This window comes from Hippopotamus amphibius, chromosome 8, assembly GCF_030028045.1.
Source record: "Hippopotamus amphibius kiboko isolate mHipAmp2 chromosome 8, mHipAmp2.hap2, whole genome shotgun sequence".
Taxonomy (NCBI): Eukaryota; Metazoa; Chordata; class Mammalia; order Artiodactyla; family Hippopotamidae; genus Hippopotamus; species Hippopotamus amphibius.
In genome coordinates, this window is record NC_080193.1 from 131,380,428 (window position 1) to 131,393,477 (window position 13,050).

General features: G+C 37.4%; 1 protein-coding gene across 2 annotated transcripts in view; it reads left to right on the plus strand.

The window, feature by feature from the left end:
* Nucleotides 1-13,050, plus strand: part of FASTKD1 (FAST kinase domains 1) — a 39,915-nt gene that overhangs the window by 5,441 nt on the left and 21,424 nt on the right. Inside the window, exons 3-6 of one of the 2 annotated variants that reach the window (XM_057745748.1) lie at nucleotides 9-99; nucleotides 6,685-7,201; nucleotides 9,165-9,233; nucleotides 11,280-11,405. In XM_057745748.1, the coding sequence (XP_057601731.1) occupies nucleotides 6,867-7,201; nucleotides 9,165-9,233; nucleotides 11,280-11,405 (530 nt within the window). In that variant the 5' untranslated portion in view covers nucleotides 9-99; nucleotides 6,685-6,866. Of the gene's footprint in view, nucleotides 1-8; nucleotides 100-5,314; nucleotides 5,387-6,684; nucleotides 7,202-9,164; nucleotides 9,234-11,279; nucleotides 11,406-13,050 lie in introns of those variants that run through there. The other variant, XM_057745747.1, reaches the window with a different exon arrangement.

The following is a 13,050-nucleotide window of genomic DNA, read 5'->3' on the forward strand; positions in this document are numbered from 1 at the left end:
GGAACTAGATCCCGCATGTATGCCGCAACTAACAGTCTGCATGCTGTAACGAAGATCCTGCGTGCCTCAACTAAGACCCGGCACAGCCAAAATACATAAGTAAGTAAATATTAAAAAATAAAAAAGTAAAAGCAATCCTCCAGCCTCAGCCAAGACTTCAAATAACTGCAGTCCTTGTTGACATCTGACTTCAATTACATGAGAAACTGTGAGCCAGAAGTATTTAGCTAAGCTACTTCCGAATTTCTGATCCACAGAAGCTGTGGGATAATAAATGTTATTTTTTTTCCATTAAGTTTGGGCATGTATATTATACACCAATGTGTAACTAATACAGAGAAGGAAAAAACAGATGGAATGTCATGGAACTTTTGTCCAGTTCTACTTACCTGTTTTTTGACTTCATTCTCTTGACTCCCTCAAGAGGCTACCTCACATCTTAATAATCAAAGTCTCTGCCAGATACAATTACAAAGTGCCAGAGAGGTCTTTGATTAACATTGCAGCGACATCCCCAAAATTTGTGCTTCCACTTACGAAGCGAGGGGTGTCACTGGAAAATGTCTGTCCTGCTAAGAACTGTTTTCTTGCATCTAAGTAAGGATATGTGAATACTTCTCATCAGTGGAAAGTGAATGAAAATGATGTGTATTACATCCAGACCAAGATGTTTATGAAGTGCTATGCCTTTCCATGTCATCTCTTTCTGTTTCCATCAGTTGAATCTGGAATATTTTAAGGCCTTGGGAGATTATTGAAGAAATCTAGTTTCCTGAATCTGTGTGGAGAAAAGTCCTTCACTGACCAGGGATACCCATAGTGTAATGTGATAGGATTGAGAAATCAAATTCTATAGGTTAAGCTACTGATATTTGGCTTTATTCATTACAGCAGACATCATTACCCATCGAATAGGCCATGGGCCTGAGGTAGTACAAGATTTGGTCTAGCCTGGGTCATTTTAGTCTTTGTAGTGTGAGGTATGGAGTCTGATACCAAAAGAGGGGAAGTAGGTGTGCTGGACTACTACAATTAACCTACCTTTACTTTATAACAATGAAGATTTTTGCTTCTACCCATAGATAAGTAAACGATTGTTTGTTCTAATTTTCTATTATATCACCAATATTATGTTTAACTTGTTTAAAATGCATGCCTATTGTCATATATATTTCACAGTAATATAAGCAGTTGTATAAATTTGAACATTCTGTAGAGATTTAAAATTTAGTAATAGCCCCTAACCCTTTCCAATTACATTTCCTTGAGTTATCCAGTGAAACTCTTCTCTATTCCTATTCTAACATTAAAAATCCCTATTTAGTATCCTTCTTTCCTCCCGTTGACAAAAATGAGATCACATCAGACATGTTACATATTATGCTTTCATTTGCATAAAAATATATTATGAACATCTTTGATATCTACACAGCGTTCCATAGTATGGACATACTATAATTTATCTAGCCATTCTCCTATTGGACATTTCAGTTGTTTCAAGTTTTGGTTAATACAAACAATACTGTAATAAACATGCTTTTAGGTATATGCTCATATATCGAGGCTTATAAATCTGTAGGAAAGATAGCCAGAAGTGAGATTATTGGGTCACAGAGTACGTACACTTTTACTTGTGACATGTAGGGGTGATTAGTATCCTGAAAGGTTGTAACACTTCAAGGTTGTATGAAAGTGGCTATTTTCTCCCATGGAAGTTGTTTTTGGTCTTTCCAGTTTTTGCCAATTTAATGGGTGAAAGAATGGTATCATTGTAATTTCCTGATTACCAGTGAGGTTGGCCATTTTTCTATTGAATCCTTTTTTTTTTTTTTTTATACATAAGAAGATTTATTTAGAGAGAAACACACTCCACACACAGAGTTTGGGCCATCTCAGAAGGTGAGAGAGGCCTGAATCCTTTTTTAAAAATTGTAAAATATACAAAACATAAAATTTACCATCTTAACCATTTTCAAGTGTGCAGTTTGGTAGTGTTAAGTACATTCAGGTTGTTATGCAATTAGTCTCCAGAACTTGTTTTTTCTTTCGAAACTGCAACTCCACCTATCAAAAAACTCCCCATTACCTTTTGCCTCCAACCTCTGGCAACCACTGTGTTATTTTCTGTTTCTATGAATTTGACTAATCTAGGTACCTAATATGAGTGGAATCATATTTGTTGTTTTGTGTCTTGCTTATTTCAGTTAGAATATTGTCTTCAAGGTTCATCCATACTGTAACGTGTCAAAATTTCCCTTTCAAGTTTGAATAAAAGTCTGTTGTATGTATATATGGCATTTTTTTATCCATTCATCTGTTGGTGGATACTTAGGTTGCTTCCACCTTTTGGCTATTGTAAATAATGCTGCTATGACCATTGCTGTACAAATATCTGTTCAAGTTTATGCTACAGTTCTTTTCAGTATATATCCAAAAGTAGAATTGCTAGATTACGTGATAATCCTGTGCTTAATTTTTGGAGGAACCACCATACTGTTTTCCACAGTGGCTGCACTATTTTACATTCTTATTGGTAATACACAAGGGTTCCAATTTTTCCACATCTTGCCAACGCTTTTTATTTTCTAATTTTCTTCTAATAATAGCCATGCTATTGGGTGTGAAGTGGCATCTCATTGTAGTTTTGATTGGTATTTTTGCTAATAATTAGGGATGTCGAGCATTTTTACATGTGCCTGTGGCCATGGAGTAAGGTCTATTCAAGTCCTTTGCTCATTAAAGAAATTTTTTTGTCATTGAGTTGTATGAGTTCTTTACATATTCTGGATAGTATTCCCTGAAGATACATCATTTGCAAATATTTTCTCCCATTCTGTGGGTTGCCTCTTCCCTCTATTGATAGTGTTGATGCATACAAGATTTTTTTTTTTTGATGAAGTCCAGTTAACCTATTTTTTCTCTTGGTGCCTATAATTTTGGTGTTATATCCAACAAACACATTTTTTACTGGCAGAATTACTCCAGGAGAAAAAGCATTTGTTAACTTGTGAGAAAAAAAAATGCAGTTCCTGATTCTGGGAAACTGATCTGATGTTCATAGCTAAGCCTCAATGTTATTTCAAACTAATCTGGCACAGTTTAAAGCATACTGTCCTCCTGTGGGAATAAGCAGTCTCATAGAACATTAAGATCAGACAGGTTCACTGTGCAGCACAAAATACCAAAGATTCTGCTCTTGCTAAATGAGTGAATACTACTTCTTACCAATTTTAGCTTTATCCCTGCTTCAGTCAGGCTTCTCTATAGTTAAAATTTATTAAGGTGGCCAATCATATAATTACCCTGTTACTTGACAGCACCCAAGATCAAGCAAACCTCTTTTTTCTTAGGCCCTCCCCAAAATTACCCACCAAAGCCCAAATCCTCTAATAAGTTCTTTCTAATACTTTTACTTAGCTGCCACATGGTTTCGTACAGTGTTCATTTTCCTGAGCTGTAACAAGAAATCCATCAACTGCAGGTTCCTGGTGGTCTTTGGCTGAAGGGCATTAACATTTGCTAAGAGGAAGCTGAGCCACTTTTTGCTAACCATTTGTCAGCCCTTGTAAAAGATGCTTCTTCATGATTTAAATAGCTAAAATGCAATTTTATGGTTGTGGATTTAAATTATTGCGTTAATTTTGTCTCAGGTGTGATTTGTATATAAATATATATGTTATGAGTGCCCTAGACTGCAAGTAAATAAAAAAGTTGCTAACAGTGACTAAACAAAAATGATTTTCTTTTCTCACATGAACAGTGTTTCCAGAGGAAGGCAAGCTGTTGGCATCTGTTTGTTCCTTAGGTTGGTCTCCTTGTAATTCCACAAACAGGTGTGAAGGAGACAAACAGCCCCTAACAAGTGAAGAAACTGTCTTATTATCTTTTAGGCCTTATTGTTGCCAGGAGCTGGTCGGGCATTCATAGCTGAGTCTTGGTATTTTGTTGAATGTAACAATTGCACAGAATACCAACATGAGACAAGGTCACTCTCTGACTGATGGGGGTCAAGACCAAAACAAGACCAGTCCGTAATCGTACCTGAACTCGGACAGAAACAAGAATATTGTCCAAACTGCAAAAAAATGACCACACATCCACCTATCTTGGCTAATATGATTGAGGGGTGCTTCTTTACCAATTACAGCTTCAACCTCACTTCTTCTGCCTTCTAGATAACGTTTATGAAGATACTCAGTAAAATTCTGACAGCAGCCAATCTAGAGAAAAGTCCCTCTCAGATCCCCAAATCACTTAACAAAAGGCCAAATACTATAGTAAATTCTAACACCTTCTTAATTTGACACCCTTTAGGGTGTCGTTGTAACCAATCGGTACTTCCAGGTTTTTTTAACTCTAGGTGTATTCCGGGTGGTAGTTGACTGAAGGGCACTGGCACAGGTCATGCTCAGTCTCATCCCTATGCTTTTTCTCACATTTGTTCTGAAATTCCTATTCTGTGCATGCAGATCAACCTCAGTATTCATATGTATCATCAGCGGATCTAGTTCCCAACAATCTAAATCAGTGCGACTCAAAATTGTGCTCTGCAATTGGTGGTTGCCTAGGATGCTGGGTGGGGAGAGTGACTGCTGAATTGTTACAGGGGTTTTTTTGGAGTTATAAAAATATTCGAAAATCGATTATGGTGATGTTCCACAGCTCTGAATTAAGAAAAGCCACTGGGCTTCCTAGGTGGCGCAGTGGGTTGAGAATCCGCCTGCCAATGCAGGGAACACGGGTTCGATCCCTGCTCCAGGAGGATCCCACATGCCACGGAGCAACAAAGCCTGTGTGCCACAACTACTGAGCCTATGCTCTTAAAAAAAAAAAAATAAGAAAGAAAAGCCACTGAATTGTACACTGGGTAAATCGTATGGTGTGCAAATAATTTCTCGATAAAGTTGTTAATTTTTGTGGTCTAGGACTGGTACCTGCGTGCCACGACACAAGCACAGAAACTGAGAATAGTTTGATGCTTTTATAGCCATTCGATAGTTATTCCATACGTGTTGAACACAAGAAATAAAAATCTGCACGTGTCTTTTCCATGTTTAAGTTTTCAAATTTCATTTTTATAAATATTCATTTCTATTGTATATCATAGAAATATCAGTCTTTCACGGACTGGGAGAAAGTCTTATATAGATGAGAAACACGTGCCCTAAGGACCTGTAACTTAACAACAGGTTAAGACGTGTGGCTCGGGTCTCTTTCAGCGAGGAACTACAATACCCAGAATTCCCGCCAAATGCGTAAGTGTCGTCTATTCCGCCGACCTCGCCGCGACGTCCCCTGGGGCATGTAGTGCGTGCCTTTGGCCGTGCACGCTGTGCTCGCCCGGCCTTATTTTCCTGGTCTGGGAACGGATACCACCGGAGGAAAGGTGATGTCTTTCGAGGAAAGGCTAAAAACTCTGGGATGTGAGGGAGGCGGGAGCGCGACACAGCTGAGCGTGTTGCGTCCCTGCTGGGAGACCAGGAAGAGCCTTGAGTTCTGAGCCCTCGTAACCAGCCCTCCCGGCGATCCTCCAGAAATGTTTCCTGGCGTTGAGGGAAGAACTTGCATGCAAGTCCGGGCCGGGCGGCGGCGATAGGTTTTCTTTTTGCACGCTGCACGTTCCCGGGCCGGGCACCCAGGGTTCGGTTGAGAAACGGAGGCTTCCTTTCGGGTACTGGATATCCAGGAGCACGGAGGACTAGGGCATGGCCGAGCCGTCTCCCTGCCGGCAGCCGGAGTCCACATTCATTCGTCCAGTGTCTCTGCGTGCCAAGCGCGGAGGATGCCCGCCGTTTGCCAAGGGTGTCGCTGTTCACCCTGCACTGCACTTGTTCACGGCGGGTAACCGCCTTCTCATTTATAGTCCCAAGGTCCCTTCTTTGGTTGTCCCTTCCCCAAGGTCGTTTAGCTGGGGACTTGACCTCTTGGTATTCTAACCAGTGAGCTGATTCCACTTTCAGGAGACTGCTTTGTGCAGGGTTTTTTGTGTATGTGTGTGACCAAAGTCAGCTTGGGTCAGGATGCTGTACAGATTGCGACAAAGTAGCCAACATTGTCTGAATATTTCTTGGGTACGACAGCTTGGCGTAGCCATAGAGAGGATTCTGAGGCATACCTTTAGTGTTGGTTGTTCACTACACAACTACATTACTTGATTTCTTCATGTGTCTTGATTGGGCTTTAATCATCTGACTAATTGCTTAAAACCCACATAAGGTCGATAGTAATTAAACTGTTTGAGTTCTTTTAGTGTACAAGGAAAAAGTAGAAAGAAATTATCTTGAAAGCAAATATACCAGAGATTATCCTTCTGAAAAAAACGTTTTTTATTATGGCTCTGGATTAATGGCTACTCTTTGTAGAAACTATAAAGGCAATATATTTACTTATTGCAGTTTTGTTCTTTTGTTTAAAAAGATGCTTCTTTTGATTTGAGATTTTTTTTTCCCTTCTGCTTTTATAGCCAAATTTGAAAATTTTATGTAAGTGTCAGATTTAACATTTTTAAAACGGAGTTCAGAAGGAAACCCCTTTTCCTGGACGTTTAGTTTTGGATCAGATCCTGTTCTCTGGTTCAGGCTAAGAACAAATTCTGTAGAAAATCTTGTTACTTTAATTAGAATTTTGGAATTAATTTGATGTTAATAATATAAGTATAACCATGTTAAACCAATTTCTTTACAGAAATTGCATATTGGAATGGATTTGGAGTCACCATAATGGAAGCAAAATACATGAAGGAAAAAGTTATTTTTATAACAGCATATTGCACCTGACTACTAGTTGCAAATGGTTTTCTTTACCTAAGAAAATTTGTGATGTAAATGAAAAGATAGGTTTTTCTTTCCATTCTGATTGTTTACAGTATGCTTCGCCTAAGAGCTATTTGTCCATTCTCCTGGAGAGTGTTTCAGTTTCGACCCTTTAGTTTCGAACCATTAATTATTCAGATAAATAAGTGTACAGATGAAGAGCAAATATTTGATCTTATTGAAAAAAACAAAGCTATATTTTCAGAAAAGCAAGTGGGATGTGCATTCAGTATGCTTTGGCAATTTCAAAAGCAGAAGATCAGCTTGTTAAAAAATGTGGAATATATCAGAGACCATCCCCAGTTTCTTACTCTTCATAATTTAACTACAACTAAATTGGAATTCATGAATGACGATACCTTGGTAAATGTGTTGTACATCACACAACAGTAAGTAATGTATTTTTAGATTTTATAGAAATGATTGTAGTTTATATTTTAGTTTTCTAAAAATCTCTTTAAAATGAAAAATGATGTTTTTTTTCCTTTAGTTTTTGTGATCATCTAATATTTTAAACATATCTAGAGGATATTCTTTGATTATGGGAATCATTTCACAGCATATATGTATATCAAAACCATTATGCTGTACAACCTAAATATATACAATTTTTGTTAATCACATGTCAATAAAGTTGGGAAAAAATTTAAAAAGAAATTTTACGTTGTTTACAAGGGAATCCAGCCTTCAGAAGAACTGGATGCCCTAAATGAAGGCTTCAGCATCTGTAGAAAGGAAAAAAGAACTCAAAAGTTAAAATTAGTCTGTTTATGTGTCTCATTGGTGGAAATTATCCAGGTTGCAAGGGCTGTTTAAGTAACTATAGATGACAGCACCGAACAAAGCAGAGATACAGTCGTTTTTATTAGGGAGTCAGCATATACAAGAAAGGGGCTTAAGGCTTTACTTATTTTGGGGGTGGTGGTAGACTAAAAAAGAGTGACATCCCCTTATTAGGGGTCTTTCTCAAATTTGTAAAGTTTTTTCTCTGAGGTACATGGTAGGATGGGCAAGATAATCAGTTTTGTTTTCTCAATGGTCATATTAGTTTGGAAAATGCTGAAACAGACAAAATTAAGCAGATCTTTATTGCAGGACTCTTCAGAGCCCTTACTTAATATGCTAATGTATATTGTGAACCTTTAAGCGGGGGTATTTTCCAAAGTTATATAACTACAAAACATTTTGTTGAACACATCACAAGAACACTGCACAGATGGGGAAATGCTGCTTCGTGGTGATTTGCCCCAAAACCGCATTTCTGTGTATCCCTCCTAAGTCATATTTTACTAAGGAAAGGATTTTAAGAGTAAAATATAATTTTGCTTTTAAGTTGTAAAATAGCACGTAGTTCGATTTTGTTTCATGACTCAACCTGAAAAATTTTGACTTTTAGGAGACAAAATAACGTAGCCTTAACATTATAAAGATGTTGAAATCGGTTAAAAAGAGATTTTTATATGTACAACATATATGTTGCCTAATTATGTATAGAAAATATCTATTGTTAGTGAAGGTATATGCTTTGCATTCTTAGTGAAGAAACTGCTATATGCTTCTGGTGGTACAGTATGTATCCAGAACTATAAAAATATCCTTGGACCCAAGAATTTTGCTTCTAAGATTTAGCCTAAGAAAGTAATCTGAGATACATGTAAAGATTCTTGTACATGGTTATTCATCCCAACGTTGTTTATAATATTGAAAAATTAAGATCCTAGTAAGTAGGTGAATGTTTCAATGATATTTTATTCACATAATTAATACTATATGACCATTAAAAATTATGTTTTGAAGAACGTGTAATGATATGAGCAAATGTCCACACTATAATGTTAACTTACTGAAAAAGGCAGGATATAAAAATGTAAAAGAAATATGTATATATCTTTAAGTGTGTAGGAAAATAACTGGAAATAAATGCTCCAAGTTAACAATGGTGGGTATTTATGAGTAGCAGAGTTATAAATGATTTTTATTACCCAATTAAAGTTTTTCTTTATTTTACAAACTTTTTCCTATAAAATATTTTTTGTGGCAGAGCAAAGTAATACATGTTAGGGGTACTTTTAACGTAAAATATATCATTGAATGTTTTCACTGTTCGGTGGAATGCATTGAAATATACAGATAAAAGGATGAGAAGGGTATGGGATTAAAGTATAGGTGTTTATTAGATTGTACCAAGAAATCAGAATACTGAAATGGGACCAGACCAGAAATAAGGACTGATTGTGTAAGAATATAATAACTTGAGGTTCGCTTTTGCATTATGGTTCTTACTACATATCTGTTTTTAATAACTTAAAAGTGTTTCTGCATGGAAAAGTATTTTGTCTTGATTTTTTTGAGGTTTGGTGTTAAGGTCCATGACCCACTTGTTGAAGCGCTAGTTACAGAAGCATGGAGAAGACTAGAAAGGCAAGTACTCTGGGTTTTTCAACTAAGATCAGGGTTATCCTTTTCAGGGTTACTTAGCACAATGAAATCTTGTAGGGAAAGAGTGGGGAACTGCTGCCTAACTATCAGGCTTCATTGAAAAAGGATGTATTTAAACTCAGTTGACTTTGAGGGTTTTTTGATTGTGTAAAGTGTGTTTTTTTAGCACAGCGGAATCTTGTAGGAAAAGAATGGGGAATGTGTTTTTTCCTTAAGAGAGAAAGAGAAATATTTCAAATATTCCCTCTTTAAGGGTGCAGAATGTAGTGTGCTTTTATGCATATATAATTAATCAAAATATAAATAAGGTAGAGTCACTGCTATTCGTGGACTAGGCTTTCTGAATTTTCTTTTCTGTTTTTTTTTTTTTTTGGCACATGGGCTTAGTTGCTCCGTGGCATGTGGATCTTCCTGGAGCAGGGATCAAACCTGTGTCCCCTGCATTGGCAGGCAGATTCTTAACCACTGCGCCACCTAGGAAGCCCTGAATTTTCTTTTCTGAAAGAGTGCTGCTTCAGAAGAAAAATTCTCAATGATAGGCTGTCAGTAAAAACCCTAAATGTTCAGGAGTCATAAAAGGAGAAAGAAGACACAGTTCAGGAGAAAGAAAATTTATATAGGACTTCCCTGGTGGTGCAGTGGTTAAGAAACTGCCTGCCAATGCAAGGGACATGGGTTGAAGCCCTGGTCCAGGAAGATCCCACATGCCGTGGAGCAGCTAAGCCCGTGTGCCACAACTACTGAGCCTGCGCTCTAGAGCCCTTAAGCCACAGCTACTGAGCCCAAGTGCTGCAACTATTGAAGCCTGCGCACCTAGAGCCTGTGTTCCTCAACAAGAGAAGCCACCGCAGTCAGAAGCCTGCTCATTGCAACTAGAGAAAGCCCGCACACAGCAATGAAGACCCAATACAGCCAAAAAATAAATTAATTAAATAATTTTTAAAAAAAAGAAAAGTTACAAAACTGTTTAGCAGCATCTATAGGTACTTGTCTTATCACTCCATCTTTCTGAAGAGGCAGTGAACAGAGCTCATAGGTGTCTTAGAAGCTTTCAAGTCCACTACTATGAATAGTATCAATTCAGATCTCTTTCCTACTCTATACACAGCTATATCTTTAGCATATTGCCATAATCAATAATCACCTAGAACGGGGCATGGCCAGAAAGATGGCTGTCCCCTTGCCCATTCCACACCCCACGTTCGTGGGGAACCTAGTGCTAAAACTGGTGCTAAGTCTTTAAAAACGCTATTAATAATTCTCCTTCCTGCTCTTTTGTCTTGCCATTTACTTGTTGAAGAAATTGGGTCATTTTTCCTATAGAAAAATTTTGAAGTTTTTCAAGCATGATTGTAGTAGAGGTTGTTTTGTTTGTTAATGTACAACCTTGAGTTGAAATTGTTCTGTCCGCAAGAAGTGAATAAGTAAACGAGTCAAATAATTTTGAGTGTTTTTTTTCCCTTTTTAAAATCTTCCAGTAGAATTTGGCTTTTTTTTTTATATAAATTTATTTATTTATTCATTGGCTGCGTTGGGTCTTCATTGCTGCGCACAGGCTTTCTCTAGTTGCTGAGAGCGGCGGCTGCTCTTTATTGTGGTGCGCAGGCTCCTCATTGTAGTGGCTTCTCTTGTGGAGCACGGGCCCTAGGCGTGTGGGCTTCAGTAATTGCGGCACATGGGCTCAGTAGTTGTGGCTCACAGGCTCTAGAGCACAGGCTCAATAGTTGTGGCACACGGGCTTAGTTCCTCCGTGGCATGTGGAATCTTCCCAGACCAGGGCTTGAACCCGTGTCCCCTGCATTGGCAGGTGGATTCTTTACCATCTCCGCCACCTAGGAAGTCCTAGAATTTGGCTTTTTAACTCTTAGCCTGGGTTACTTTTATAATAGTAAATAATCAACATTTTAGTAAAATTCATTTTATGTTAGTAATATATTAGTATTTTTGATTGCTTTTTATTTTATAACTGTATTATGTTTTAAGTGAAAATAAATAGCAGTGATCCCCTTTGTGTATTTCCTTTAATAGGTTTGATATTAGTGCGCTGTCAAAATTTTCCGCTTGCCTGGCAGATCAGCATTTATATTTTAGTCCATTAATGGGAAAAATAGCTGATATTGTGAATAGGAACTTGGAGACCATACAGGACTTAAGGTAAATTTACTTAGGGGCTTTGTGTCGTGGTAGAAAGATTCTCAGCTTTGAATGCACACACACTTAGACTTGCTGATTCCTAACTATGTGACTTTAATCTCTTGGAAATTCACTATCCTCATCTACAAAACAGGAATAGTAGTATCCACAATGTTGCTGTGGGAATTAGAGATAAAATATGTAAAGCATAACACAATGTTGTTGAAATCTGTGATTTTTTTTCTTACTTTCAAGCTAACATGTTTGCCTGCCTTAAGACCTCATTTAACCTTAATTACCTCCCTAAAGGCTCTACCTCTAAATATAGTCACATTGCTGGCTAGGGCTCTAACATATAAATTTTGGTGGGGGTGAGGGGGCCCACAACAGTTTGGTGTATAGCATACACCAGTGTTCATAACAGCATTAGTCACAATAGCCAAAGGGTGGAAACAACCTAAATGTCTACCGACAAATGATTGAACGATCAAAATTTGGAATGGCATATCATTCAGCCTTAAATAGGAAGGAAATTCTGATATATGCTACAACATGGATGACCCCTGAAGACATTATGCCAAGTGAAATAAGCCAGACAGAAAAGAGCAAATATTGTATGATTCCACTTTATATGAGGTACCTAGAGTAGTCAAATTCATAGAAATAAAATAGAATGGTTGTTGCCAGGGGTTGGGGGAGGGGAGAATGGGAGTTCCTGTTTACTGGGTAAGGAGTTTTAGTTTGAAAAGATGAAAAAGTCCTGCAGATGGGTGGTGGTGATGGTTGTACAACAGTGTGAGTGTACTTAATACAACTGAACTGTACATTTAAAACTCTTTAAAATGGTAAATTTTACATTATATATATTTTCACACATACGTGAAAGTAGCTTATAAAAGCAGAGACAATAAAAATCACTGTAAGTAAAATTTTTTAACTTTAAAAAATTCTTATAGACCCATTTGAGAATCTAATGAAATCTTTGGACATTTCCCCACTCCAAACTGCCATTACAAATATATATATATACAATAAAAAAAATCATATCCAAAGGGTTCATAATTAAACTAAATAGCAATGCTAGGTTACTAATTATTTATTTCTTTATTCTTTTTTTGGCTGTGTTGGGTCTTCGTTGCTGCATGCGGGCTTCCTCTAGTTGTGGAGAGTGGGGGCTGCTCTTCATTGCAGTACACGGGCTTCTCAGTGCGGTGGCTTCTCTTGTTGTGGAGCACAGGCTCTAGCCATGTGGGCTTCAGTAATTGTAGTGTGTGGGCTCAATAGTTGCTTAGTTGCTCCAAGGCATGTGGGATTTTCCCGGACCAGGGCTTGAATCCGTGTCCCCTGCATTGGCAGGTGGATTCTTAACCACTGCACCACCAGGGAAGTCCCTAGGTTACTAATTAATGTTAGTAGGTGTTAACATTAAACATTTTGATTAGAGAAGCCAAAGTATTATACAACTGGGTTTTTAAAAAATAATTTGTTTTATTGAAAAGATTGAAGAAATTTTGAAACAAAAAAATACAAATAGTCCTGCTATTCTAATGGTTGAGATAGTTTTAGACTTACATTTTTATGTCTTTTTTGTAGATTGTTTTATAATTATTATCCCCACATGTTTGTTATATATCTTTTACATTTTGCATTCTTTATTCATTATTAG